Source organism: Pagrus pagrus (assembly GCF_965226575.1).
Source record: "Pagrus pagrus genome assembly, chromosome: 9".
Lineage (NCBI taxonomy): Eukaryota > Metazoa > Chordata > Actinopteri > Spariformes > Sparidae > Pagrus > Pagrus pagrus.
In genome coordinates, this window is record NC_140193.1 from 7,444,902 (window position 1) to 7,472,578 (window position 27,677).

At 42.4% G+C, this 27,677-nt stretch overlaps 1 protein-coding gene across 6 annotated transcripts in view; it reads left to right on the forward strand.

Moving 5' to 3' along the window:
- Positions 1-23,171, forward strand: part of hdac4 (histone deacetylase 4) — a 138,070-nt gene extending 114,899 nt beyond the window's left edge. For all 6 annotated transcript variants that reach the window (XM_084361260.1, XM_084361261.1, XM_084361262.1 and 3 more), the window contains 5 exons: positions 5,194-5,312; positions 6,010-6,143; positions 15,136-15,220; positions 15,399-15,540; positions 16,473-23,171. In XM_084361260.1, the coding sequence (XP_084217386.1) occupies positions 5,194-5,312; positions 6,010-6,143; positions 15,136-15,220; positions 15,399-15,540; positions 16,473-16,512 (520 nt within the window). In that variant the 3' untranslated portion in view covers positions 16,513-23,171. The remainder of the gene's footprint in view (positions 1-5,193; positions 5,313-6,009; positions 6,144-15,135; positions 15,221-15,398; positions 15,541-16,472) is intronic.
- The last annotated feature ends 4,506 nt before the right edge of the window (positions 23,172-27,677 follow it).

The following is a 27,677-nucleotide window of genomic DNA, read 5'->3' on the forward strand; positions in this document are numbered from 1 at the left end:
GACCACTAATGCCACATTTCAGCCCCTTTGCCCTCTATGTAAGAAACTTGAAGAGCATTGGATCAGAAGGTATAATCAAGATGTGGAAAAGGATAAGTTAGGAGCTCGAGTAATTACACAAAGATGAGTAGTCCCCGTAGAGGAAGTTTTCCTTGGCTCAAAACATTACCATTATCCCGACACCTACTGCCGTACGAACCTGTGTGAGATGACTATTGCAGAAATCTGAACGCCCTCAACTCGAGAGTTGGAGCAGAGAAAATGGAAAATAAGAGCCTTCATGAGGTTTAGCCTGTTAGTAAAGTAAGTAGTGTACAGAGTGCAGTGGGTGTTCGGAGGTGTTGTGTGTGCACAGAGGCAGATATGGTGCTCACTGCCAATTTGGCTGTGACAGTGATGTTCCATGTTTTCTATTTGTCAGTTTCTCTTCAAATGCATTTCTTTTTTTTATTAGACCCAACACTGGTTGCACTGCAAGAACCACACATGTGACTTTCTGAGTTTCCTTTTTGCTTTTGTTATTAGGATCCCTGTTAGCTGCCGCAAGGTGGACACTAATCTTCTCAGAGGTCCTTACAACAAAAACTCCAATCAACATCACAATAAAAACAAAATGAGAAAATACAGGTGTAGTGATAGTGGGTTTATATGATAGTGGGCAGATATAATAACAAAAGCTTGGAGCAGGAACAATCACTGATACAGACTCTGTTAACCCATTTTAGGCAAGATCACTCAGCCTGTGGAGAAGGTTTACTCACTCTAAGCCCTTTAACGAAGGTTTCTAAAGTCTGAGAAAATAACCCTAAAGACTTCATACTTAGTGTATGATCCAGTGTTTTAGGAGCTTAAACCCAGCTGCATTGATTTTGACAACTCTTTTTCTTTAAGCCCCAACTCTATGAATGGCAGAATTAAACTGATGGAGTTCAATAACCACACAACATTCCCACAAACTTACTCACGCATACAAAGCGCAGGCTTAAAGCCAGCATTCCTCAGCTGACACTGTCACACATGCACCTGTTGCTAGGTAAACCAAACAATACTAAACAAAAAGTTTAAACTGCATGTTTACTGGTGTGATTCTGCTTCAGCAGCGGTTTAGATCGCAAACCTCTCCGCTCAGGATGTCCTGTAGCAAACAGCTCAGTCGTAAACTCTCCCCTCCCTTAATTAACAGAAAAGCTTTTTCATCTCCACATACGTAGCCTCTGATTCACGCGCTATTAGTCTTCCCTAAAACCACTAGTTCCCTTCATGCCAGTCTGCTAATTGATTACTGTGGGTTTGTATTTCCTTCGATGTCAGGATATTATTCGAGGATGTGGGGGTAGGAACTGATGACACCAGCAGTTTTCAACAATCATGACAAGAACTGTCTGTCTGTGTGTCTCTCAAGGTTGGAGGAGGGGGGACGGGAGAGCCCTCAGTAGTTAAAGTATCCTTGGCGGTCAAGGTTTCCCCCCCTGCGCCGTGTGTCAGCCCACATGCTCGCCTGTGGCCAACTCCCTTTAGTGTGGGGTCTTTTATGGTCCAAATGTTAATGGGCCAAGGCTGTGTGTGTTTGAGTGTGTGTGTGTGTGTGTGTGTAGGGCGGAGACAGAGGCAGAAAACCTGTGAACACATGCGATTAGCTCAGAAACTGAAGCTGGAAAATATGAAGTTCTGAGCAGGGTGGTTGTTCATTTCACATGATTGTCTAGTTTGGGTCGTTGTAATGAAGTGTTGGTACAACGGATCATGGTTTCAGACACATTTTCACTCTCCGCGATGCCAATTTTCCTCTTTCATGTTTTGTTCATTCATGTTTTCTTCGTTCTCGACTCCTCCGTCACAGCTTCCTTGAGGCTTTTCCCGCTTTTATTTTCTTGCTCTCTGTATCTTTATCTCTCTCACTCAACTTCTCCCATCCTATCCTGTCCCTTCGTCTTGTTCTATTCCTTCATGACGTTGCTCTCTGAAATGTTGCCAGATGCACGCTAACACACAGTGACGCACGCACTCCGTGTACCCCTGCTGTCTGGGAATACCAAAGAGCTCCCAACGCTACCTCCCGCCTCTCCCCCAGACAGCTGTGTGTACGTACGTGTGTTGTGTTGTGGTCGGGGGTGTGGTGTACACAGTTAAGGGTTATAATTTGGTGGTGAATGAGAGATGGAAAAACCGGTGGCCTGCGGAGCTCGGGGCACGCTGCTCGCCCACAGCCAGCAAAACCAGCGCCGTGTTCCTGAGGTCGGCAAAGTACAGAGGACCTACGGCAGTACCCTGTGGTACTCCGTCACTCGCAGACCCCCCCGACACACTGCATTGCCAAAAAATCCCAGATCCCCCCAACAATTCCTGATCAGAGAGAATAACTAGTTTTGCAATCTGGGAAGTCCAACTATTATGAACTGTGTGTAAACATCCTAAATCATGCAAAACCAGATTACTGTGACAGGATATACTTACAGATGAATTCAACTAAGCCTCTAGAGTGCCAACCGCGAGTATTATAGACCAGTTGAATGATTGATTACTGATTCTTAATTTAAAGATACCCTAATAGAAAAACAACAACAAACTTAGTGTTTTGAAATTAACACTTGAATATTGTTTTTTTCTTTGAGCAAAGTATAAGGGCTTCTGTGGCTCAGGGGTAGCGCCAACGTCTTGTTATTGGAAGGTCGCTCGTTTGATTCCCCTGGTCCTTGCTGAACCCCAAACTGCTCCTGATGTGCTAGTCGGCACATTGCCTGGCAGCCACCGCCATTGGTGTATGAATGCATGAATTACTGTAAGTCGCTTTAGACAAAAGCGTCTGCTAAATGCCCTAAATGTAAATTACCTGGGTTATGATTGGATTAATGATTGGATAATAATATTTTCAGGTTGTCCGTCCCATATCTCAAGAAAGCCTTTAGGAAATGTCTTTGAATTTACATATGAACACTTGGACTCAAAGATGAACTGATTAGACCTCAGTGGCCAAAGGTGGAAGGTCAACTTTGACCTTTGGCCACCGAAGTCTAATCAGTAATTGTGACCTCATGGCGCACAATTCTCATGAAAACAATATCTCAGAAATGCACTGAGGGAATTTCTTCAGATTTGGTACAATTGTCCAAATTAATTCAAAAATGACGACCCAACTTTACACAAATATCTAACAGGATTAGATGATGAAGTTATGACATTTGATATCTGATGGGTCAGAGGTTAAACACACTGTGACATCATAATATTCTTCAAAAAATGATCTGCCCATTATTCAACACCATTGCTCAGAATCAGCAGCTTGATTAGTGCACGGAGGCATACGACCGCAAGGCAGTAATTCTAGTTCTTGGGGTTTTTTTTCAGAAAGGGTCACCATCTTAACGGGACTGGATTTTCCAGCCGCAACTTGCAGTGAATCATTACACAGAACCCGACCGTTGATTGAATTTATGTGCATGACACATTGCACACAAGTACTCCCTCCCTGCCAGCTGTGTGTTAGATGAAGGTTGTACACAAACAGCCCTCATTCACCACACCCAACCAGTGTTAGAATTATCCTGCATACTTAACACACATACACGCATGCAATTATATCTGTCCTTCCGCTTCTGCTTTTTACTTAAGGATGTTGTAGTGTATTGCTGCCTCCAAATTACCCAACTTTGTATGCTGTAATTTTCTCTGCCACACACATACTGTACATACAAACTCATTAGATGGATGTTTGCTTTGAAAACCATGAAAGGAAGAGAAGAGCCATAAAAGTAAGGAAAAATACAGCGACTGATATACAGCACATATGACATGTAGCATCTCCAGTTGGTTACACCAGATACCACAATCACCATCACAGGGACAGTAAGCACACTTAAGGCATATCTCCAAATACATTTTTAATGGTAGTCCTCTTAAATTGAAGTAGTCATCTTCAAGCCATCAGAGGTCACAGAGTTCACCAGTAGACCTCTGTTATCCATCAGAGTTCATCGTGCATCTAGCTTCCCTGCAGGATGATCATGTGGCAGAAAAGAAAGCTTAAAATATTTTTAAGGTACGTGCAGCTTTACAGGAATATGGGGCTTGGTGGTGTGATCTTACAGGGTCACATCCTTTGACATCCTTTGACACAGTTACATACAAAAGGAAAATGGCAGAAGCACAAATAAAAATGCAAACTGTTTGCATTCACGCAGGGTATCTTCCAAAACTAGAATCTTGAAAACTTTGCTCATTAGACTTGCTTGTCTTGATTGAGTCTTGAGCATCAGTTTCTTATCTCAGAATGTAAATTTAACATATAATATGTAGGAATTCTGCATTAAAATGTCTAAAAATCACTCGACCTTCGTTGTAGATTTTGTTGAGTTGTGTGTCTACATTATCCCAAATGTTTCCAACGATGTTCAAACCCAGAGTAATCCACAAGTTACACCACAAGGTACATTTGTGCTCGAGTTGCGTCAGATAGATATTCGTCAGCAGTGGTGGTTGTTTAATGGTGTTTTCCAGCCAGCAAGGGAAGTTTGACTGCAGGCTCACTTGGGGTTTGGGATTCCCCTCCAGCTCCAGTCAGCAGTCAACACTACAGATCACAAACATCTGACAATGGAGGTCACCTCCCATGGATCGCTGCTGCTGTCAGGTTGATATAGAGGAGCAAAGATGAATCCACATTTTTAATCCAAAAAGTTGAAAAAGTAGTCTCTGAGCTCTCTTCCTGTCGGTAAACGGCTCTGGATCAGAGCAGAATCTGATGTGACTCCGGGTGTTTATTCCTCCAGAGAGCCTGGCTCTGCAGCTGACTCTCTAGCCAGCACTGAGCACCTGCAGCCAGCAAATGTCTTGTGTTTTCGTTTTGATAAAGACCCCAAGTAGCAGATGTTTTATCTTGTACATTTAAGGTATTTTTGGAGCAGCAAATGTTTGGTTGTAGCCCAGTCATCCTGTCACTCTATTACACAGATGCTACTTTGCAGCTGCAACAAAAACATTGAATGAAATGCAGCATGACTTTCTGATTGGCCTGCCCTCAGAAAGATGTGACTCAACAGGGAAAGTTGGTAGGAAGACTGCCCTTTAGCCAGCAGGACAAGATCTAACCTCACTCATCACCAAGCTTTCCTGTGCTGTCAGTGTTTTTTAGACACTGAATCTGTCTCCACCATAAATACATTATTTTGTTGACATTTCTTCCTGTTTTCTCTCCAGGACGGTGGTCATGCCTATTGCCAACGAGTTTGCCCCAGACGTGGTTCTGGTATCTTCGGGCTTTGATGCGGTAGACGGTCATGCCTCACCCCTGGGAGGATACAAACTGACAGCCAAATGTAAGTAGTGACCACAGCTACCCAGTTAATCACTCTCCTCTATGCCATAGATTTAAAAAATACACACTTTAAGGCATGCCCTGTCCAGCCTCTCTCATGCAGTTCATATTCTCTCTCTGTGCTGCAACACAGACCGACAGACACACACAGAGACGCTCAAACACACGCCTTGTGTTTATTTTGTGCTGTGACTTGTGTATTCAGATTGAGAACGCTGGCGTGCCAACAAAGAGCTTTTCTAAAACCACCCTGCAGATCTCAAATGAGAGCAGGGGTCTTGGGTTGTGAAGAAGGTTGATATGGGTGGTTTTGGGGGATATGGGTAGAAATTCAGGGGAGAAGAAAGTATGGCTGAATGCGTATATTAAAACTCTCCTCCTCCTGAAAGAGCGAGATCAAAGACTGCGACCGAGCCTAAACGCAAAGCCGCATTTATTGAAATTAAACCTGGCTCATATTATGGCTTGTTTTCTGGCCCCCAGTAAATCCACAGCGCTCTCGCTTTTTTTCTCCTCCTCTCTGATGCAGCCACCCCCTTCCTCATCCATGCCCAAAGCCCCTTTTTTTCTTTGATCGATATCCAAAAAGGAAGTTAGAGCTTGAACATCAGTGCTCCCCATCTCACTCTTTTTTTTCTCTTTCGCTCGCTCTCTCTCCTTCTCTGCCTTCTCTTCGCTGTCATTTCCTGTGTGTCCAGGCTTTGGCTACCTGACCAGGCAGCTGATGAGTCTGGCAGGCGGTCGGTTGGTGCTTGCCCTAGAGGGGGGTCACGACCTCACAGCCATATGTGATGCCTCCGAAGCCTGCGTCTCTGCTCTGCTTGGCAATGAGGTAAGACGAGAGCCAAGGGGAGGGATAATTACCGCCAAAATATCCTCATAGATTACTATCAAAATAACCCTGAGCAAGGCACTTAGATTTGACAAAGACTTTCTCAGAATTTTGGACTCAATCTATGGCTGGTGTCAGATTGAATATGATAGGAGCTATATGTGTATTTGTTTAGGAGGCAACAAGCACTTTTGTGGTGCAGGAGTCAACTCTCCTGCACAAACTAGTTGAAACATCCCATGCAGCATTTATATGTTATGGTCTTCTGTATATACCTAACTTAAAAACAAATATTTTCCTTTTGACTAATATTAAAAGGACTAGATATTGTTTTGTAATCTTGAATTGATAGTCTGTGATCATGGATACACCTCCAACACTACAGTGGATGCAACTATGGGCTGTATTTAAAGATATAATATGTAACGTTTCTGCATCAAAATGTCTAGACCTTTGTTATATATTATGTTGAGTTTTTTACCTTCCTCATCCCAAATGTTTCCAACAATATTAAAAGCCAGAAAATCTGAACGACAGATTTTCCTGATTCCTTCTGAAGCTAGAAAACTTCACTTCTTTCCTTAAATATTTACATCGCAGGCAGATTTTGTGTCCCCTGATTGGTTAACTCACATTAAAGGTGATTTCACAGATTTTGTTTTGAACAAACCCTTGAGCAGGAATGGTAACAAGAATCACTATAACAACCAAACACAATAACAGCGCAGGACAATGAGTCTATATCCTCCTTACATAGATATGTGAAGTTAAAAATAAAGGACAAGCTTGAACATTCCTCTGACAAAAGTGCTCCTCAATCTTTGCCAAAACCATTTTTCCCTCCACGTTCTGTTACGCTCTCCCCACAACTCGGAGAGGAAGTCAACACCTCGCACACACACACGCAACACGCAGACAGACACACGCACAAACACGTCAGGGGGAGAGGATTTCCAGGCAGAAGGTTAATTGTGGGAGTGTGTAGGTTGGGCCGTGGAACTGAACAAACATCAGCGCTCTGTGATTCATGGCACACAACAGAATAGCAACTCCTTAAAGCCGCCCACTCTTTTCTTCCAGCTAATGGAGAGGCTGGAGTGCTTTTTTGGACGAGCTGCTCAGTCTCATTTTCTCCCCTCACAGTATGCATCCAAGATATCGCAGTGCTTTTGTTTTTAAAGGACTACTGAATTGTGGTATAGAACAGAGATTATATAGCTCCATGAGGAGAGAGGAGGGTGTGACTGTAGAAGAGAGTCCAGGCTGCATGTTGAGCCAACTCAGCCAGCTGATAGTTCATGCTTGGCATTAGCGTGAGTCTCTAAAAATCCACCAGTAATCTGTTGCTGTTTCATTCACAATCTATTTTATCACTGAGCAAAAATAAACATTTGCTTTTCGGCGTACAGCCAGTGAGGGGAGGGAGACGACTGTTTAATACCTCGCTTTGGGCACTTTAACCTCGCTAGTTATTTTTCTTGAGTGTATCTGTTATCTGAAACTCCGTGTGGGAGATCTCTCGTCCTGCGTCCTCAGTACATGTTTTGTTCGTACTCGTATTCAGCTGCATTTAGAGCTGCCCACGGAGCATTTTTGTGTCTTAGAAAATCATTTACAAAGACTTTGTGTGTCAGTTTTAGTGTTTTAGTTCAACTTAGTTCATTTCTTTTTTCCAAACCGTCTGTATTGACAACAACTTATTGGATACATGCAAATATGTACACACTTACCCATTAACTGAATACATATATAGAGAGAGCGCTACTTTTTTTATGCCAATATTGATATTAGGTAGTAAAAAAGTTCTGATAATGATATACCGTGATATGCACTTATATACACATCCCTCAGATGTGGTGAGATATTTTAAGGTTTAATTATAACATGTATTGTAAACTTCACCAAGACATTCATAATTATAAATGAAAAAAGATTTTTCATATTGACACATATCGGGCAACGTACATGCCGATGCCGTGATGGCCAACCCAACCTACCAACCCAAAGCTTCAGTATTTGATGAGACGCGAATAAGACGGAAAAATCAATTATCTAAGTAGTACAAATTGACGCATTTGGACCTTCCATCATATGGGCTAAATCTATACTTTCTATTTAATGAATAAAAGGATCCAGATGTTGTGAAAGAGAGCGTTTACTACAGATAGTTAAGTCATTTCTTCTCGGGGCAGAGTCGTAGATGATTCAGAAATCCGTTTACCTGTACTCAACCTACCAATCTTTTTCCATAACAGTGTGATAACTCTGTGCTAATGAACAGACCTGTTTCTAATAACAATAAAAATGTTGTTTCCCTCTAAATTCAATTCATTTCAAAGGTGCGAACTGCACTGGCATTTTTGAGCGGGGCACACAGCTTGAAGCTAATTTTTTAAATTCCTTACTTATGGCAACATTATGTAGAAATTGGCATTTTGTTTGATGTGGCGCCCCCCGCAGTTTGTGAGTGCAACATCACTGTCGTATATACAAACCCCAGGTCTGCAAAAAGTTGTTATTTAAGGTTTAAAAAAAAGTTACATAATGTTGCTTTAATGAAAAAAAACTGAAGAATTAATGAGGGGAAATGGTGTTTTACTTGGCTATAGTCTGACCCTTTTTTTAATCTCAACCATACGCGCGTAATGTTCGTCAACACCAAGCAGCGCACATCAAGAGAGAATATCCAGACCGACACACTTGCATTAACTTTATTTATTTTAAAAAACTGACCACTCTCAAGTGTTGCTGCAGGCCTAACCACAAGCACACCCTGGGTGTTGGTGTACCTGCTAAAGCCATCATCTTCTGGGCAGTCAGACACTCAGAACAGTTGTACAAATCATACGGGTCTACTGTTCTCATTAGCTATGTACAGTAAATCACACAACATGAAGTGAGACTGGCTGTTTGACTGCATATGGTCATCATAGTCTGGTGTAACGATGTATTGTTGCGTTGTTACTTACAAAACTAAAAGTAAGCGTTCACGCTTAAGTTGTTCATTTCGGTCAAATCTATCTGATGGCAAAAAATTCTAACGTCAGCAACAAAGCAAGTATAAATAAAAGCAATCAATTGATAAGCTACTTAAATGTTAAGCTCTGAATCTGTTTGTGTATCCGCCTTGTTTTGTGTATCTGCCTTGTTGAGGGTGGTATCTGTGCATCCCTCTGCGTCTTGTTCCAGCCCTGCAGACAGCTCAGGCTATAAATGAGTTCTTGGAATCGTAAAAAACCACATGGCCTTGTTCCATGTGGATCTTGGAGTCAGAGCAAAACAAACAGAACAATAACACAGGATCACATTAATAAAACTCGGTCACTGCGACCCACCAGTCCAACATCTTGTGGAACATGAAGACGCTGACCTCCGCGGACAAATGACCTGTGCAGGAACAGTTTTGGGCTTAGTTAGAAAACTGTGGAACATATGGGACATTTTATTAACGCTTGAATATTTCTACGTCAGAGCAGAGCATTGCTACGTGCCAAAACTGTTGAAGAAGCTGACAACTCTGCTGGAGCTAGAGCTTGTTTAAGAGAAGAAATGCACGAAGGTTTCATCTAATAACTGAAGTCTATTCACCTGCACTGTGCCCACCAATGATTCAAAGTTACAGTAACACTGCCATCACAGCTGGTAAGGATTCAGGAATCCAAAGACACCTCAGCAGGGCGGATGCTTCTTGCTGTCACGGAGGTTTGTACTCAGAACTTCAGCTTGAAGGACGCTCTCGTTACTCACAACACCGCCCTGCTTCAAAAATAAGGAATTGGATCAGGGGGTTTGCTTCTTGGGTTTCAGCAGCCTGCAGAGCGTCGGCCTCAGCAGGAGTTTGGAGGAGGTCACTGGATGGGTGCCATAGGGAGCTGAAAATTCGAAAATAGGCAGGAGGCAGGGAGCGTCAATTGCCTTAGCCCTGCAGGACACAACTCTCACCCGGGGCCCCGTCACTGGTACACATCTGAAAATGGTTACCCTCGCACCTCTTCCAGCAGGGTCAGCCTGGGCCAAAGGATCAGATAATAAAGGGAAGTGGAGTAATCATTTGAAGTTGGGAGGGAGGAAACTATTGTTACAAAGCAGCTGCACAGAGTACAGTACCTATGTAGTTCCTCAAAGTCTGGAAGGTATGGAGTTATGGGATGAATTTTAATTAAACACAGGTTTATGAAGACACTTGACTCCTGATATGAAACAAACCATAGTCTCAAATAAACTTCTAGAGACAACTACGAGGTTTGAGAGTGGAAACACTGAAAGGCATCCTGACTGAAAAGAAAGAGTTGTACAGGACGCCTCATTAGCAGAAGATGGCTTTGATAAAGTGACGAACAACACAAGTGTAGATGTTGACCCGCTAAGAATAGACCGAGAGTTCTTGAACCGGTTGGCTCTTTGGCGGCAAGTGATGTCAGCTGTTTGAACAAAGGCAGATCATTGGGTTGTGTGCAGCTTTGATAACTGATAGCAAAGAAAAAAAGAGAGGCTAAAATGTCCCTGATCAGATCAAAATGGCAGGAAGCAAGTGTTTTTATCATAATCTCGGCAAAGGTCTCTGTAATGGACTTGGAATGTAGCTGGGAAACGTCAGCGCGGAGTTGAGCTAGAGGGAGAGATAAAAGGAGAGCATTTTTTCATACTTTTTTTGTTTTTAAAGTCTGACATTGACCTCTGATGGCAAAAGGAAATCAGAGGAAGAAACAGAGGTCTTTAGTGGACACTGTAGCTTCACCAACCAGGTTGAGCATCAAGGCAGATCAGGGAAACAAGTTGGATTAATGTGGTACTTGTTTGACTGTGTCCACTGTGTGGGTTATTTCTAGAGGTTATATTTTAGTTTGTGCATGTGTGTGTTGGCTGACTGTGAATGGAGCGAATGAGTAGGCTCAGGCATGGGACCACAGCTGGATTAGCTGGTCAGCTGTGCTTTTGTTTACGAAGCTTCCAACTGCCTGAGGGTTTGTATCGTCTGGAAGTGTCCAGAGCTCCAAGACGTCACCATATTTATCTAACTGTTGCATATACTGTAGCTTAAATCGTAAAAAATATGGGTTGAATTGATATTCCAGTTGATCTTGCTGGACTGATGGATGAGTTGCTATATTGATTTGCTTCAAAGCCTGTTTCTTTTATCGAATATAAGACCTACCTACCTAATCTTGTTAATTATATAGCGTGTGCCTTTTTGTGGCAGTCTAAAGAGGCAGATTTTGGCAGCCCTCACAGTGGAACCAAAACATCCTAAAGCTGTTCTTTATATCCATCACCTCCTGTGCAGCTTTTACTTCCAGTGTTTTACTGCTCGCTAGTGTGAGAAATCTATCTGTGCTTTTATTGGCAGGTTAAGACAAGCTTGGATATAATGAGCATTAGGTTTCCTTTGAAAGCAGCTCAAATTAGCTGGGAAAGAGGGATGAAAATTGCTGAATGGACTTTACAGGCTCTTTTTATTCACCCCCATCACTGTAGTACGTAATCGTGAAGTCTTTTCGGTTAAATAGCTCATGAATGATGCATTGGCGACTACACTAGTCAACTCTGGACTCGGGTCTAATTGATGATTGCTTGCAAACAGATGTTGGGACCAGTTTGAATCACGGTTGTTAGCAATTATATGATAAACAACAGGCTAATATGCTAATTGTTACCAGCTGTCAGTGATGTTATTCGGTGTGTTTGCACTCCAGTTACAGTAAGACGCTCGACTTCACCTGTCCCCCCTTGGGCACGACTGTTCACCACCACCCTCCGACTACAAGGAAAGCCTACACCCCTTTCCGAAAAGGTCGCCTGCTTCGCACAATACACATCATTACCTTGTTCAGTTAGCATAACATAATCAACCGGTTTTAGTGACCGCCAACATGTGCACATGGACACAACAGTAAACAATGGATGCCTTGTGCACTTTTCATTTGCTGAACAAGTGGATTTCCTCCTCTTTCCACTGTTTTGGTTTCAGCCTCCCTCAGGAATGTTTTTACCGGGCACATTCCTCACTCTCGGCTCATGACTTTCCATGGTGTCTCAGTTTTGTTGGCCGGGACCTCGTGCGTTGGACGGCTGTGTCACACAGAGAAAAAGACCTCCTCAGAAATCAGTCCACATGGTTACAGCAAACCATCTCTCTCTCTCTCTCAAAGACGGCTGCACATCTGATGGCATGGAGATGCAAGAAGTGCAGGCACAGCCAGAACCACAAACTTAAATAAACAGAAACGTTGCTTTGGATGATGTGGCAGACAAATGTGCGCTTGTATATAGTGCACATGCACATCCGTGTGCGTGCATTTGTGTGTTTGCCATACCTGCCAGGTGGAGGCCCCTGGAGTACCCTGACAAGAGCCATTAAAGTTTATAAGCGTGAGGCCCAGCTGTCAATCAAGCTGACAGGCTGCCCCCGTCCAACTCTGCTCTTAAATGAACCCCACGAGAACCCCAGAGAACCTCTGACCCTGCTTCTGACAGGGAGCTGGGTTAGTATGGACTGGGCAGGGCTGAACTGGGACTGGCTGGGGTTATGGTGAAAAGTTGACGGCTGTAGCCTGAAGGTTGGAGAAGAAGGTTTTGACTGAAAGATTGATGGTTTGTGTCCCCAGACGGGCTGGGAAAAGTTGGGGATGGGATTGATGAATAAGTACTGCTGTCAATCAAAGTAATCTTAAAGGGCTGACGTTCTCGAGGAGATGAGGTCCTTAGCTTGAGTGTAGCTCTTTGATTGGGCAATCAGACCAAAAATTGCCCTGCCCCTGCCCCTGTTAATAAACTCAAAGGGCTGCGTTACTGTGGCTGTGTCTCTTCACAGTTGCAAGGTAGATCCAGAGGAGTGTGTGCTGTTGTTGGTCTGAACACAACAAAACACTTAAAAGTCCCTCCAGTTACAGTTGAAAGGGGCAGTTTACAGGCAGGGCGTCCCAGCCAGGCTGCCAGGATAAAACGTTGGCATTTAGGATTTCTGCAAACCACTGATACGTTAAAATGTGTACGTGTCTAGGCCTTCGTATCATATTGACATCTCTACATGTCATATCATGTTCACATCACACGTTTGTCACCTGAGTGTCATAACTGAAGGTGAAGAGGAAGGTCAGGCAAGAAGGCTGCCAAGCCAGTGACCGCAGTATGAGACTGTGTTTCAACATTTATAAGTGTGACACCACTGGGAATTTATAAGGAGACCTCAGGACAATTTCCAGCTGCGTTTGTGGCAACAAAAAACAGATGTTTTTGATGAGACCTCGGGACATCTCCAGCTGTTTGCGGCAACCAAAACAGGTTTTTTAAGCCAAATCATGATCTTTTCCTAACCCTGACCAAGCGGTTTTTGTCCCTTAACCTAACCAGACCATAAGCAAATGCACATTGCCAATATTTATTCTTGCGATTGGGTTGTGCGTCCAGTGCTTTATACTATACAAAGCAAGTTGTCATATGATGATAAAATATTGGCTATTAGTGGTGTTTTTTGAGCACCATACTTTTTGAATATCATATTACATGAAATTATCTCATATGTCATGTTGTGTTAAATCACGTTACAGCAAAAAATGCTCATTTTGTGAGCCAACCTACGCTTTGTACGTTAATAGAACAGTTGAGGGATTTGTCTTTTCCCTCCTGACTGCACTAACAAAATAAAGGTTGGGTTTGAGTGATTACATGGATAAACTATTGAACTATAGAGGGGTTGATAGGGTCACAAAACAAGATATGCAGGTTGCCTGTCATCTGTGTTAAGCAAATGATGCTCGGAGAGAAGCCTACACTTGCCAAACGTTAAATTATCCAGTGTAAATATTTGTGCACAACCTATACTGCATGTATACGTGTTACCTCTGTCCATCCCTGTATGCTGTATGATGTAGCCTGTCGTGCCACAGCAGGATTAAAGTATCCCTCTCCCCAGACTGCCTCTTCCCTCGGCCCCCGCGGACCCCTCCCACTCTCTATTTGTTTTAATTAAAAGAAAACTTCCAGCCTTGGCCAAGCGAGACCGACCGACGATGACTTTTTCCTTTTCTCTCTGACATTGAACTCCCAAATCTCTGGCCAAACCTCGTTTTTTTCCTTCTTTTTCTTTATGTCTCCATTTACATGTTTCTCAGTCGGTCCTTTATTCCGTTGGCGTTATGATCGAGCATAAAAAAGGGATGCATGTCGTCTGTGTTGGAATGTAGAGCTGAATGGGCCTGTTTGACAAAATAGGATGAGAAAGTGTCGTATGTGCAGTCAGCCAAAGGGGAAATTGAATCATTCCGGGTTGGGAAGGCACATTGGGGAATAGCCCTGTTTCCTCTGAATTGTGGCTTGGAGAGTTTCATAGGCTCAGCCGCACTCCCTGAGGTGTGTGTGTGTGTGTGTGTGTGTATACGAGTGTGTGCTTGAGTATGCGTGTATGTAAGCAAGCGTTTTCCATGTGCATGCATCTGTGTACACCAGTATGTGTCCTTAGCGTGGGACACAGTACAAAGCACACATTGTAGTTTATGTCAAAAAGTAGCAGAGCGCTGGTTGAGTGGGAGGAGGTGTGTGTGCATCTGCAGGCTTATTTTCTATTGTGTCAGCAGCTCGAGCTTGTTCCCCACCTCTTGGAGTGATTCAACACCGGGCTGTGGTCCACATTCAAAAAGTGATCCTTTAAACCAGGAGGGAACCGCATTAAGTGTGGTTTTGGTGCAGCGTTTCTGAACACCTGTCAGTCACATTCATGAAAACACATACCCAGCCATACCCACTTTATTGAAGAAATGCCTGGAGACATTTAATGCGCTTGGCACTGAACCTATGCCTACTGTGAACATCGGCTAGGTTGTTTGCCAGTTTTATTTCAGCACAAGTGTCTTAAATAATCTCAAAGATGTGTATAGTGAATACAGGAAATTGTGCAGCGCTGTCCTATTTTTAAAAAATGTTTTTGCTTTTTTTGCTTTTGTTATGAAAAGTTAAGCACAGAATGTGTTTTAATGTTATTTTTGGTTTGTTTCAGTTGGACCCCATTCCTGACGAGGTGCTGCAGCAGAGACCGAATGCCAACGCTGTCCACTCTATGGAGAAAGTTATTGAAGCTCACAGTGAGTGGATCATTCACACATACACACAGCATGCATCAGCATCTGAGTGATGCACTGTATCTTACTGAATGGTATTTGATGATTTTAGATTGATTTGTTAAGCAAATAAGAGTTTTGATCTCTCCAGTGGTCCAGTGCACACAGCAAGTCTTCTTACTAGACTCGTTGTCTTTTATAGGTAAATACTGGCGCTCGCTGCAACGCTCCGCCTCCACACTCGGCTGCTCGCTGAGCGAAGCCCTTCAGCGAGACGCAGAGGAAGCAGAGACTGTCTCCGCAATGGCCTCATTGTCTGTCGCCAACAAGCACATTGGAAAGAGGTACATGGTTAACCTTAGTGTACATTTAAAGGAATAGCTCAACATCAATCTGAACCGCTCTTCTGAAACCTCAGCTGATTGCCGCCAACCTCAGGGTGACGACAGGTCTTTAGGAAGTGATTGCTACTGGCTTAGAAAAGTATATACAATATTCATTGCAACTAAAGCACCAGCATGTCAGACCAAAACAGATTTGTGCATTGTACACTCAATAAAGTTGGAAGAAAATTAACTGACCCACGGAGAGCAGAGAGGGACTGACATGCACTAATATGCACAGGCAGCCACACACAGTGAGGGTGACATCATTCTGTGTTCAACACGCCTTTAATCCACTTTATCTTTACAATGCAAATAGTTGTGCTGTATTAATATTTAAAATCTCACATTACCTTTTCAAAATGTTCAATAGTGAGCTTTAGTTGTGCTGGTAGGCAGATTTAATTTTCTTATGGTGTTTTTTCACCCTCTCTCCAGTCTTTGAGCTAAGTTAAGCTAAGTTAACCACTTTAAGTTTGGTTTTCATTCCAACAATGAATTATATGACCTACACACAAATACTTTACACCAACTTTGCAGCTCTTTGTCTCTTGGACCTTGTTGTTTTGGTTTGATGATCTGACACTCACTGGACTCTATCTACCTCACATTCAACAGCAGACAGACAAAGTTAGAAACAAACTGGCAAGAAAGGTCACATGTCTAGTGGGTAAGGAGCCAGATTTTTGGGTGATTTTAGTGTATGACACCTCATCACAATTACTGTGTACACATGACGTGTTACATAAAATGTTCATCTTTTGACAACACATACAGAAATGTGTGTGTTCTTTTACTACCTTTCTTTAGGACTGTTGTAACTGTACCTGACTGTACTAAGGTACTGAGTGCAAATAATATTACAACCATGTTTATGGTGTTGTTTTCCTCAGGGCTGAAGAGGAACCAATGGAAGAAGAAGCTCCCATGTAAAGAAACATCCCGAGCCTTTGACCACTGAGACCAGGTCTTCATCTTCGACAGTGTCCTCATCCAGTCCGTGTCAATTTAAAAGCCACTGCCATGTCTCACCCCTGCCATATTGTGGCCCGTTATTGTGGGAGAGAACATGCAGAGCTGACAACAGTGGCGCTCAAAGGAACACTGAAGATGAACAACGCGTTCACTGATCAGCAGTGCACAGACTGATCAGGATCAATGTGTTGCATCGCCTCTTGAAGACCTTGGATTATAAGAGGGTTGACTCAACAATCCCACAGTGACAACCTCGAGTGCCAGTGCTTTTAAAACACTAGACAAGAAGTACTTTTGAATGCCAGTTGGAACCGTACGCAGACTATCATCCTCTTTTCTTATTATTCTGTTCTTTCTGTGCTTCATCGTCTCACTTTCTGATGTGATTGTGACTCTGCACTACGGATGAATCATTCCTGCTCTTTTAAGATATCCGGACGAATGGAACAAAATTTTCTCGCAGCTTTTTAACGCGGTTGAAGACCACAGATGAGAAAGGTCAGCACGTGTTCTGAATCCAAACTGACTGACAGTGAAAGACTGTGCGTTTGTGCCTTTTTTCTTTCAAACCTGGTGGATTTTCTGTTGAACTCTTCGAGAGCTTTGCCTTAAAAAACAGGTTTGGGAACGAGGCCTCTTCTCCCCCAACCCCTTAAACATTTCTATCCTGGCAAGACATCCAATGCCTGCATGTTGTTGGCACATAGACTGGCGGACCTTGGCATGTTTACCTATAATTCTCTGCAAGCAGCCTACTGTCTCTCCCTGTACCTCCACATTTCCTTTCCCCCCCTCATTCTTGAAAAATCTCAACCTAGAAGGTAGTTCCCAGCCACAAGTTGAAGGTGGTTCATTTTAAAAGGAAGTTAAAGGTACCGTCTCGTAGCCAGAGGACACGTCTTGGACGGGCGTCTGATTTCACTGTTTTGCTTTTAAACATTCACTTATCAACCATCCTAGCGAGCTAGCTAGCTGCATACACGCTCACATTCAAACCACGAGCAATTTTAAGTCATCAGTTACCGTAACATTTGTGTCTTTGCATTAGTTTCCTTCAGCTTCCTCTCACAGTCCAGACAACAGGAGCACATGCAAACTTGAATCATTAAAAAACAATAATGGAAAATGCAGCTAATGGACCTTGCAGTGTTGTATATCACATCTTGACAGCACCATATGACGGTCTGTCAGCAAAACAATGATGAAAACAGCAAGGTTAAGAAATGTACTGCCACTTTAATCATCGATATAACCACACTGACAGCATCTTAAATGTGCTGCTGTTGGTTGAAAGCTGCATTTGATCGATATTTTGTTAATGCTAGAAAGTTTAAGGTCCAAACCTTCAGCCACAACAGAACAATAAGGACAAATGACAGCAGGGCATTACAGACCAAATCACCGTGACTTCACACTTATAACAACTGTCACTTCTGATCGTTAACTTGCATCGTTGAGATATGTGAAATTGTCATTTTCAGTTATAACTGTAACATTTAAAGATGTATAGTTATATAGTCAAAGTTGCTGACTTCATTTTCTGTATTGTGCTGCTTTGCTAGCATCTTTGATAAACCAAACCTGCCCAGCACTGGCATCCCAAAACCAATGACTAACTGCTGCTTCTTGAGTCTGAGGCTCAAAGCATCAAACGTGCATTTTAGATGAAAGAGATGCCTACAATTAAAAAAAAAAATACAAATAAAAAATTAAATTGTATGTCAGCTACATGATGCAGAGAAGTTACTGTAACCAAACATTGTGATTGGTCCTATACAAGGGTTAGGGAGATGATTTAAGCATCTGGAAAGCTTTTCCTGTTTGCAGTACATAAAACGAAAGATCAAGTTCAACTTTATTTATCCCTGAAGGGCAAATGCAACAAAGAAAGAAACAAACATGAGATAACATGGCTCAGCAGCAGCACTGTGTCACTGAACAAGCTTAATAAAGCATAAAAACTATAAACTGATGACTATCCTGCTACACTCCTCAATAACGTATGACTACCATAACGCTACAGATTTAAAATGCACTCCGAATTTAATTTTAGGAGGTTGAAGTGTGCACGCTAGAGCAACAGGGCTTCTGAAAACTCCCATCCTCATTATACTGTGTGCAGTCAGACAATAATGAAGCCAAAGCAGCGGCAGACTTTCATCTCTAGAGTCCAGCCACTTAGTCTTTACATTAGAATCCGCTCGCTTTTAGCAGAATAATGTGGGATCGGGACAAATTAATCTCATATGGGCCAATTTGTTGAACCAGCCCTCTCTTTAAGACAACTGTGTCTCCGTGGTAACAGTGACCGTACCACCTGGGATTTTTCCAGTGCCGCACAGGCTCTCACATCTGGTTTAACATCTTTAGCCCCCTTGTTAAGCACATCTGCTGCCCAAATGTCAGGTGCTGTGAGGCAGGTGTGTGTGTGTACATCTGTTCATAGACAGTGAAGCACAAGCTGCTCTGTATAAATATTCAAGTGTATACACATATTTTTATAGTTGTCTTTTTGCGGTGTAAGGCCGTGCATATTGAGCATATTTGCTACTTTAAATAGCACATGTAGCTCTGATTCTGAATCCTCTCACAGGGTCGGGATGGTCATACATATATGATATTTAACAGACAGATAGATGTAACAGTTCATTATACTCTGGGCTTAATGAGTTTGGGTTCTTTACCAACTAGGAGCTCCGCTCAGAGCCTAGCAACACACCAGCCAGCAGCCTAGATGTAGTCGAATTTGGTTGATCATTTTGTAGGTAAAACACCATAAAAGAGAGGAAGGATCATTACGTCACTGAACCTCATTTTGGTGCCAGACTATGGTGTCAGCTGTATTGAAGTCTATGGGAGATGCATGGAGAGACACACTAAAACCCAACATATCTACGTCGTGTGAAACACAGCTGCACAGCAGTACAGCCGACACCACAGGATGGCACCAAAGCAAGATTCAGTGACGTGATGATCCTTATTTCTTTTTTTGGTTCCTTGTCTGTAGCCATTCCTTCAACTTGTTGTGGGCCAACTACCTTCTCTCCCCTTTGTTCCATCTACGAGCTAAATCACGTTCAATGTATATTTTCAGCAAACAGGAAACAGAGTGCTGTGTTTTTTTACTCTTGTTTACTGTACATAGGACATCGATCTCCTGAGTATTCCTGCCACACACATTCATTCGTCAATGACTACTTTTGTTGATTCTTCCTGTCATCTGTCTTTCTGTTTCTGGTTGTGATGCCCTTTCAGTGGACTCCAGTGACTTCTTTTTGTACTACTTTGTGTTTTTCTCGTTGTTTTTGTTCACTTTCCCCTCTCTGTCTCTCTGTTACATTGTAAAGCTGACATACTTCACGACAGGTGAGGGATCAGACTCTGTTTTTAGTGGACATTACACGACTATGTTTTCTGGGTTCGGGGGTTTTTGTGGGAGGGTCGGGATGCAAATGTTTCTACTTTGTATAATGACGGACAATTGTGTATTTACTGTTTGTTCATAGTAGATTTATATATGAAAAGAAATGAGTATATTATATATATATCTATACATGATGAAATACTATGACCTTGTTTTTGAAGTTGGTATTGAAAAATGAAACTTTTCATGGGTCTTGCGTACAGTCGGCCCTTGTTACTGAAGGCGCCGCCCACTGTCCTTGGTTACAGTTACTTACATGTTGAGTAGCATTTAACTGGTTGTCCTTCTGTCTTTCAACACTGATGACTAGTTCTTGGCTTTATTCGTCCTATCGGTACCTGACGACACAGTAGGTGTGCCATTGCCCTCCACTCAGCCTCTCATGTCCAATGCGCATATTCGTACCATTCCACACTTTCTTGATTCTTTATGTTTCTCAGTATTGAGAACGTGAGACTGAAATTCAAAATGACCAAAGTGGCGATCCGTTTGATCTTCTTTCTTAAAGGTTTACGAGTTCATCCTCTAACAGCAAGAAAAATGGGATGAGTGGATTTGATTTGGAACGGGGCCATTCTGTTCCTCTACTTTAAATCCCCTCTGATGTGTTTTAACAAATGATTTCACACAATCATCACTTATTTCCTTATCGGACCAACTGTCTTCAGTTTTAATTTACATCAACATTCCTTTAAATTCATCTAGTTTCCATTTGTAATCTCATTCATCAGCTGATGAAGTGATGCCTCTTGGTTTCAGTCCACAAGATCACAGGTGTTTGACTCCTACAGGAGCCAACGTCCAAATTCTCACGTATTAGGACCGATGTTTTATAGGGCTGGGTATCGAACTTCAGTACTTTTATGGCGCCGACCAAAACTCCTCGATACTATCGAGTATCGAAAAATGTCTTCTAATTCGATACCAGATTTCAGTACTTAAGGAGTTAATCTCATCAGCCTCAGTGAGCCAATGAGCATGCACGATGCCTGTTTTGCCAAGATCTAATAGTGCTGGTGATTCTCGAGGTATGCAGGAAAAACGCTGGGTTACGCCCAGAGACGAGACTCACAACGTGTATTTGTAATGTAATCTTTTGTTAAAAAGGATTTCATAAAATTTGTATCGTTTAGGAGCCGGTATTGAAGTCATGGTATCAGTACCAAAACATTTTTAACAATACCCAGCCCTATACATGCACATATATAATAAAAAATATATATGTTAACATCGTCACATGATGATTGAAATGTTTAAAATCTCACTCAGACTTGTCAGGGGAACACTAAACATCATTAATCAAATGGTACATTTATAGTTAATTAACCTCCGTTAATAGTATTTCACTGTTAACAAACACATTTTTTTAATAAACCATTCATTAAGCAATTGTTTACTGTAAACTCGCAACTGATGTTCATGATACTTTGTAAATGGTTAATAAACACTGTGTAGTTAATCTGTCAACATAACTTGGACGGCCGTTATAAAGTTGCAGCTGATGTTTATAAACCTTTACAATTGCTTAATAAATGGTTTATGAAGTATTTCATTGTTTGTTAACAGTAAAATAGCTGTTAACTAATGTTTAATTAAATATGAATTGACCCTTTATTCATGATGGTTATAATAAGGAATATATTTTCTCTTCTGATGCTGCATTTCCCTGCAGAATATGTCCAGAGAGGTCAAAGTTTCATGCTTCTGTCTTCTACCACTTTGTAAATTAACAGAACAAAGTAAAATGAGTGGATGTTAATCACTGCTTGCAGTAAATTGTCTGCCATAAAGTAGATTTTACACCGAGTACCGAAGAGATAATTGAGGTCTAAGCCTTGTTGGCATCGCATTTTTAGTTTTATTTAGTATGCCTTAAATTCCTTGCTGTGTATAAGAAACATGACTTCCCTTTACATTCCCGTTATATCAGACACCTTCACACTTTCTCTTCCATCTTTTGTCATTTTTGGAGAGATTTCTTTCCAGGAACATTTTCACATCTGATGTATACAGAGGTATTTGTGGTTGGAATATGAAAATGCACACAGACGGGCTGTCCTGAGCGTCACCTTAACTTGCATACGCTGACATCGCCGTGCATGTCAACACACTTGATGAGATGCTTTTCGGTAACCCGGCCCAGAACATTCCCAGAACCTTCGCACAGCGGTGCCAGTCATGGGGTTTCTACTGCTGAAAGCTTTGGTTTCTTTAAAGGAGCCAAAACTAGCACTGTCTGGCTACTCTGGCCGTCTGTCTTCTTCACTGTTAGTCTTAACACAATGTCCAGTAACAAAAAAATTTTCCATTTTGTTATAATTTCCATTTAATAGGAGGGGGCATATCTTTTTGTTTTACCCTCATAGTTCAGTCCAGCCAGGTCCAGAACTGTTTATTTAGGCGGCCTGGTCCGACTCCACTCCATTCCTCTTTTCTCTCTGCATGATCCGTGTGTCCGCATGCACTGCCTACCTGTCTGTCTGTCTGTCTGTCTGTCTGTCTGTCTGTCTGTCTCATACTACATATCAGCACAAGGGATCGAGCACTGAAGGACGTTAGTACTTTCACTGTATCCAAACTGTCTTATCTCTTTTACTGCTTTTTTGTTTCTGCTGGGGCGGGAGGGGAGGGAGGGAGTTTGGGTGCTTTCCATGTTGTTGCTTTTACCTGCAGGACATGGACTCATCAAACACAGAAGACTTCAGTTGAATATTTTACAGAAAAAAGGAGAAAAAAAAGTATCTAGCACTTGTAACACAGACAATAGATTTTATTGTATTTATGTAGAAAGACAAATTGTTTTAGGGGGAATCGCTTTGTAAACTGCATCAACAGAATGAAAAACTTCTTTTTTTTTTGTACCAGGCGAGATGTGACTTTGTTGGACTTTTTTGGGAAGACATTTTCATTCTTTGTCACATCTGGACTTATCAAAGGGCTCCATCCAGATGCCTGGTCATCGCTACAGTTGTCCATTCCACTAAACAAGCCAGTTATCGCTATGACCACTGTGGTTCAAAAACAAACAGTTCTAGGTTTACATAATGTATAAAATGCATATTCTTTTTTTTTTTATCAGTTATGTTTTTGACTTGTTCCACCATTGTTACAGAAATAGTACATTTTTCTCGGGAACCTTTGCTCTAACATGTTGTCTTTGACATCACAATATAAAGTATTGTTTTGGAAAAACTGCACTGTCTGTTTTTTTTTTTATGTTAATTGTTAGTTTCGTGTTTTGATAGCAAAGAAAAGGCTGATTCACTGTCAGGCAAACGTGTACCGCTGTCAGGATGTTGAGGGTTGTGCATGTGTTCTCACACACAATGAAGAGAAATAGCTCTGGACTGTAACGGGAGATGAATTTGTGCACATATAAAAAGGTTTGTCACACAAACATTTAACTTCTTCCAGTTTGGTCAGGCTATACTTAGCCTGCTGTCCTGGGGCCTCATCAAAGGAACTTTCTAAGTCTGAAACCATTTTTTTAAATCTCAGTTTAGGATGACATTTAGGATTTTTGATATTATAAAAACTAACTGTATTTAGGAAAAAATCCTATTTTAGGGTAATAATTGAGCTATTAGGCTACAGAACCGTACTAAGTGAAGAATTTCCCAAGTTAGGACGGCACAGACGCTGATCGTAAATTTAAAATATCCTAATTGCCAAAATGGCAGCACCTCTGGTCCAAGGTCAGTATGGCAGTGACAGTGAAGACAGTTAGCCTGTTGGAGAAGCCAACATCAATGTCTGGCTGTAGGAGAAGCTAATATCAATGTTAGCCTTTTGGTGAAGTGAACACTGTTGATAGCCTGTTGGATACGCTAACATCAATGTATGTATGCCTGTATGAGAGCCTAACACCGATGTCAGCTAGCATGGATACTGCTGCCTATGTCTGAGATATCTGACAGCCATTATTTTAGGAAGTGCTTCTGTAGGCCTAATAGGAAGATAGGATTTTTCTTTACCTTAATTTAAGACGGGACAAGCAGTTGGGACATCTTCCTGTAATCAGGCCCCTGCTAGCCTACTGGCTAGATTCACTATTGCAGTCCTTTGTTGTCACACAAGTTTTTTCTACAAACAAAGATATCTTTTTTTTATTCCATGCATTCTTCCTTGTCAAAACCGAGTGCTTACATTACCCATAATGCACCTCAAACGCTGTCAGATTGGTTGGTGATTCCAGTGTGTTAAGCTACGAGCGGCTAATGTAGCCTCAGGAGCAGATACAGAGGTCTGGTAAACTCACCTCTTTTACACTCCTCACCCAACAGACTTATTTCTTTTCACACTTCACTACTATCACTTGCTGCAGTTTATCAGACTTTGCACCACTCAGTTGTTAACAAAGGCTTTATGCAGTTTTATTTATATATGCAACAGCGTTCCTCAAGACCTGTAATCATTCCTCTGTGTGTAAAAACTGTTGAAGTTCTCCTTTAGGTCCAGAGGGAGGCAGCATTGCAGGGATTGGCAACAAGGGCCCCACAGTAGCTTTGACTGGGATTAGCCACCCATTTGGAGAGGTCAGGGGTCTGAGCCGGTGTCCAAATAAACAGCAGTGAATCCCTGTTGGTGGTGGAACTAACGCTAAGACAACAGTCCGAAAGCAAACAAAGCCAATCCCGCCTTGCCTCCTCTCAAATAAACACACATTCCACTGCTTTCCTGTCAAACTCTGAATTTAGAGAGTAACAGTGTAAATACTACCGAGGCCTGAGGCTTTGTGGACTCGTCACAATCTCTGTAAATCATGGAGTGTTGAGACACCATGCAGTGTCGAAGGCAAACGAGAGGGAGCACATCTCTGGTTCGCTGAGAGAATACGGTTAAACGGAGACATGAGGGACAATATTTACCGTCATACAGAAGCTGTAAAGAGCACAGAGGGCTCCCACAAGTAAGAAAGGATGACGCTAAAGCTGGGAATGTGACCTCTTTATGGTTCGTTGGTGGCTGGGGATGCTCCGCAGACTGCCCGTCTCACCTTTAGCTCACCGTAGGCGTCGCCACGTTCGTCATCTCTGCTATGTAGCGACGTGCGACGGTCAGAGGTCAGGTCAGAGGAAAGGTTGAGCCCTAGTAGTTGAACTTTCCCCCTTCTTGAGGGCCAGCCCACAAGATGGCCGCCTCTTCGCCACAACAAAGCACCGAAATGACAGTAAGGACTGAAATCTGGGAAAACCCCCTTATCTATTTTCCCCTCTCGTTTCCCCACAGTGACATTCTGGTGTGCGGCAGCTCTCTAGCCTTGCTCTTCTTCCTGGAGCGTCGGTCGTTGTCAGTTTGCTCTGTCATTACCCGGCCACCATTATACATAAAAAAAGGCCTCATCCTCCCAGCTGGGCTCATCACCGCACTTTTTAATTGCAGGTTCGACTGACTCGAAATGGCGATGAGGCTTTGGCCAGCTGCTCAGATGACAAAACTAATTACAGATGAGTTATTAGGAGCAGTTTTGGATCATCAACACACGTTAGATGTATTTGAAGAGTTGTAACACATCGGCCACAAACACGAAATGTTGGGGGATCCGTAGAGGTGGCCCAGTCAAGTAAAGTCCATGAAAAGTCCTAGAAATCCATCGGCAAGTTCTTTTACACACCTCAATTTGTAGCGGAAAGAAAGTTCAGTATTTAATCGTCAGTTTTTCCTCAACTTATTTCATTCTAAGCATGGAAACAATGGAAATGCACCGGGGAGTCTGTGACCGTTCGCTGTACTTTCCGTCAGACGTTCCACCAGTCGTGCTGGGACTTCTTATCCCTGGTGTATTTGAAAAGCTGTGCAGCGTTTGCTTGTCTTGCTACTGTATGTGTTTAGTCTGGTGCCGAGCGTGTACTGACATCAAAAGGGCAAAAGACAACCGAGGCTGTGAGGAGCTGCTGCAAACGTAACACCAAGGCTGGGTCACTGTCGGCTTGGGTGTCAAGATTACAAGCGGGGGGGGGGGGGGCAAGGCTCAGTGACGGTCCACTACGCATGCTGCCGATGATTCTTCAGCTTAATCTTCAAGATGGAGGACGATGCAAAAAGAAAATGCTCCCTCCGTTTAATCCGCTCGTGTTAATCTTCATTATGGGCAACTCAAAAGATATCTTTACGCATGAGACATTACTCACGTAACTTACTCAAGTTGAAAGTGGTCTCCTGATGGAAGTCCAATGTTTTATTTTTATATTATGTCAACTCACATTTTTTCATGCTTCCACTATTTTTGACGGGAAAGTCTGGTGTATCACCTGCACCCACATTAGACCGGCATATGTACTAGAGAGATGTGTACTAGATTGAAGCATCTGGGCTGAGTTTACATACAGTTATGTGTGTTGATAAGTGCACGGCATTCGTCAGGGAAGGGAGTTGGCTCAGTCGTCGCAGAGATGGATTTGTTCCGATGAAGTCAAAGGAAAAAACTTACAATGAATAGAAAAGGGATCAAAATGTTCTTTTCTTCTTAATAGTTTGAACTGTTTGCTGCGTATTAACGTGCAGTAGCTCCAGTGTTTGAATGGTTTAAGATTAAAGATGTAGCTGAATTGATTAGATTTGGCTCTTTAAGTTGTAGGTAGATGGCTTTTGAATGACTGTATGTGGACTGGGGCTGCAACACTGAAACTGTCCGACAGATGATCATTATAGTTGGTAATTATTTTGATAATTTTGATTAATCAATAATCATTGCAGCTTTAATGTGGACCTCTCTTTAAGCCTCAAACTATCCATCAGTACATTGTTGCACATGTGCTTTTTTCTCCTTTTAATGTGCTCTGGTTTACGTTGGGAAAGACTTCAGAACATGTCTAGTTTTTTCATTTAAGGTTTTTAATGAACTCTAATCAATTACTTGATTTACTTACTGTTTTTAAATTGAAAGTACAATCTCATTCTCTCCTTCAGTGAAAATGAGTAGCAGATCTCTCTCAGTCAGTTTTTTTACAGCTGCTTTGAGTCAATAATTTGATTTTGGCTGGAATGAAATTTAAGTGAGTTAACGCAGCATCCTCAGAAGTTCCCTCTCCACCTCCTGCGGGTGAAGTAAAAACAAAGGTGAGCAAGTAAGAGTCGACTCCTGAACTGACGTGACCCACTGACCTCTGTTGACCCCGGCGGTCATCGCTGCTGCTAATGAAGAGCAAAGGAGGAGGGGGGGTTGGCATGTAACCCCACAGACATACCCAGGAGCCCCCCGTCTCCTCCACAGCCGGAGACGAATCGAGTTTCGCAGCTGACGGTGAGGAAGACGCTGGAATTGTTACTGACTCCTGAATGCCCGAGGAAAGAGAAATGTAGAGAGGCATGTGTAGGGACGTCTAGATCCTGTCCCATATTCCTGCCTTGTGATTGGCTCATGGTCATGGTAAGGGGCAAAGATAAGACAAATAGAGACACCCAAGTCTCCAGAAGGCCTGAGTTTCCAAACTGATTTGAAAAAAGATGTTATTTACATCATCGACACACAGTCGAGCTTGTGCACCCACTTCAGATTTTGTCTTGAAGGGGCTCTGTGGAGCTTCTTTGCTGGACTTCATTTCCAAACTAACATTAACTACTGTTGCTCTCTGTTAGCAGAGCGGAGACGAGGCACTCGAGAATGTGCATGAAGTCACATCCTTTGGATTGTCACATAAAAACAGACCTGAGTCCTTCAGAGAGAAATCCACAATCCAGCAGAATGACACATCTTAAA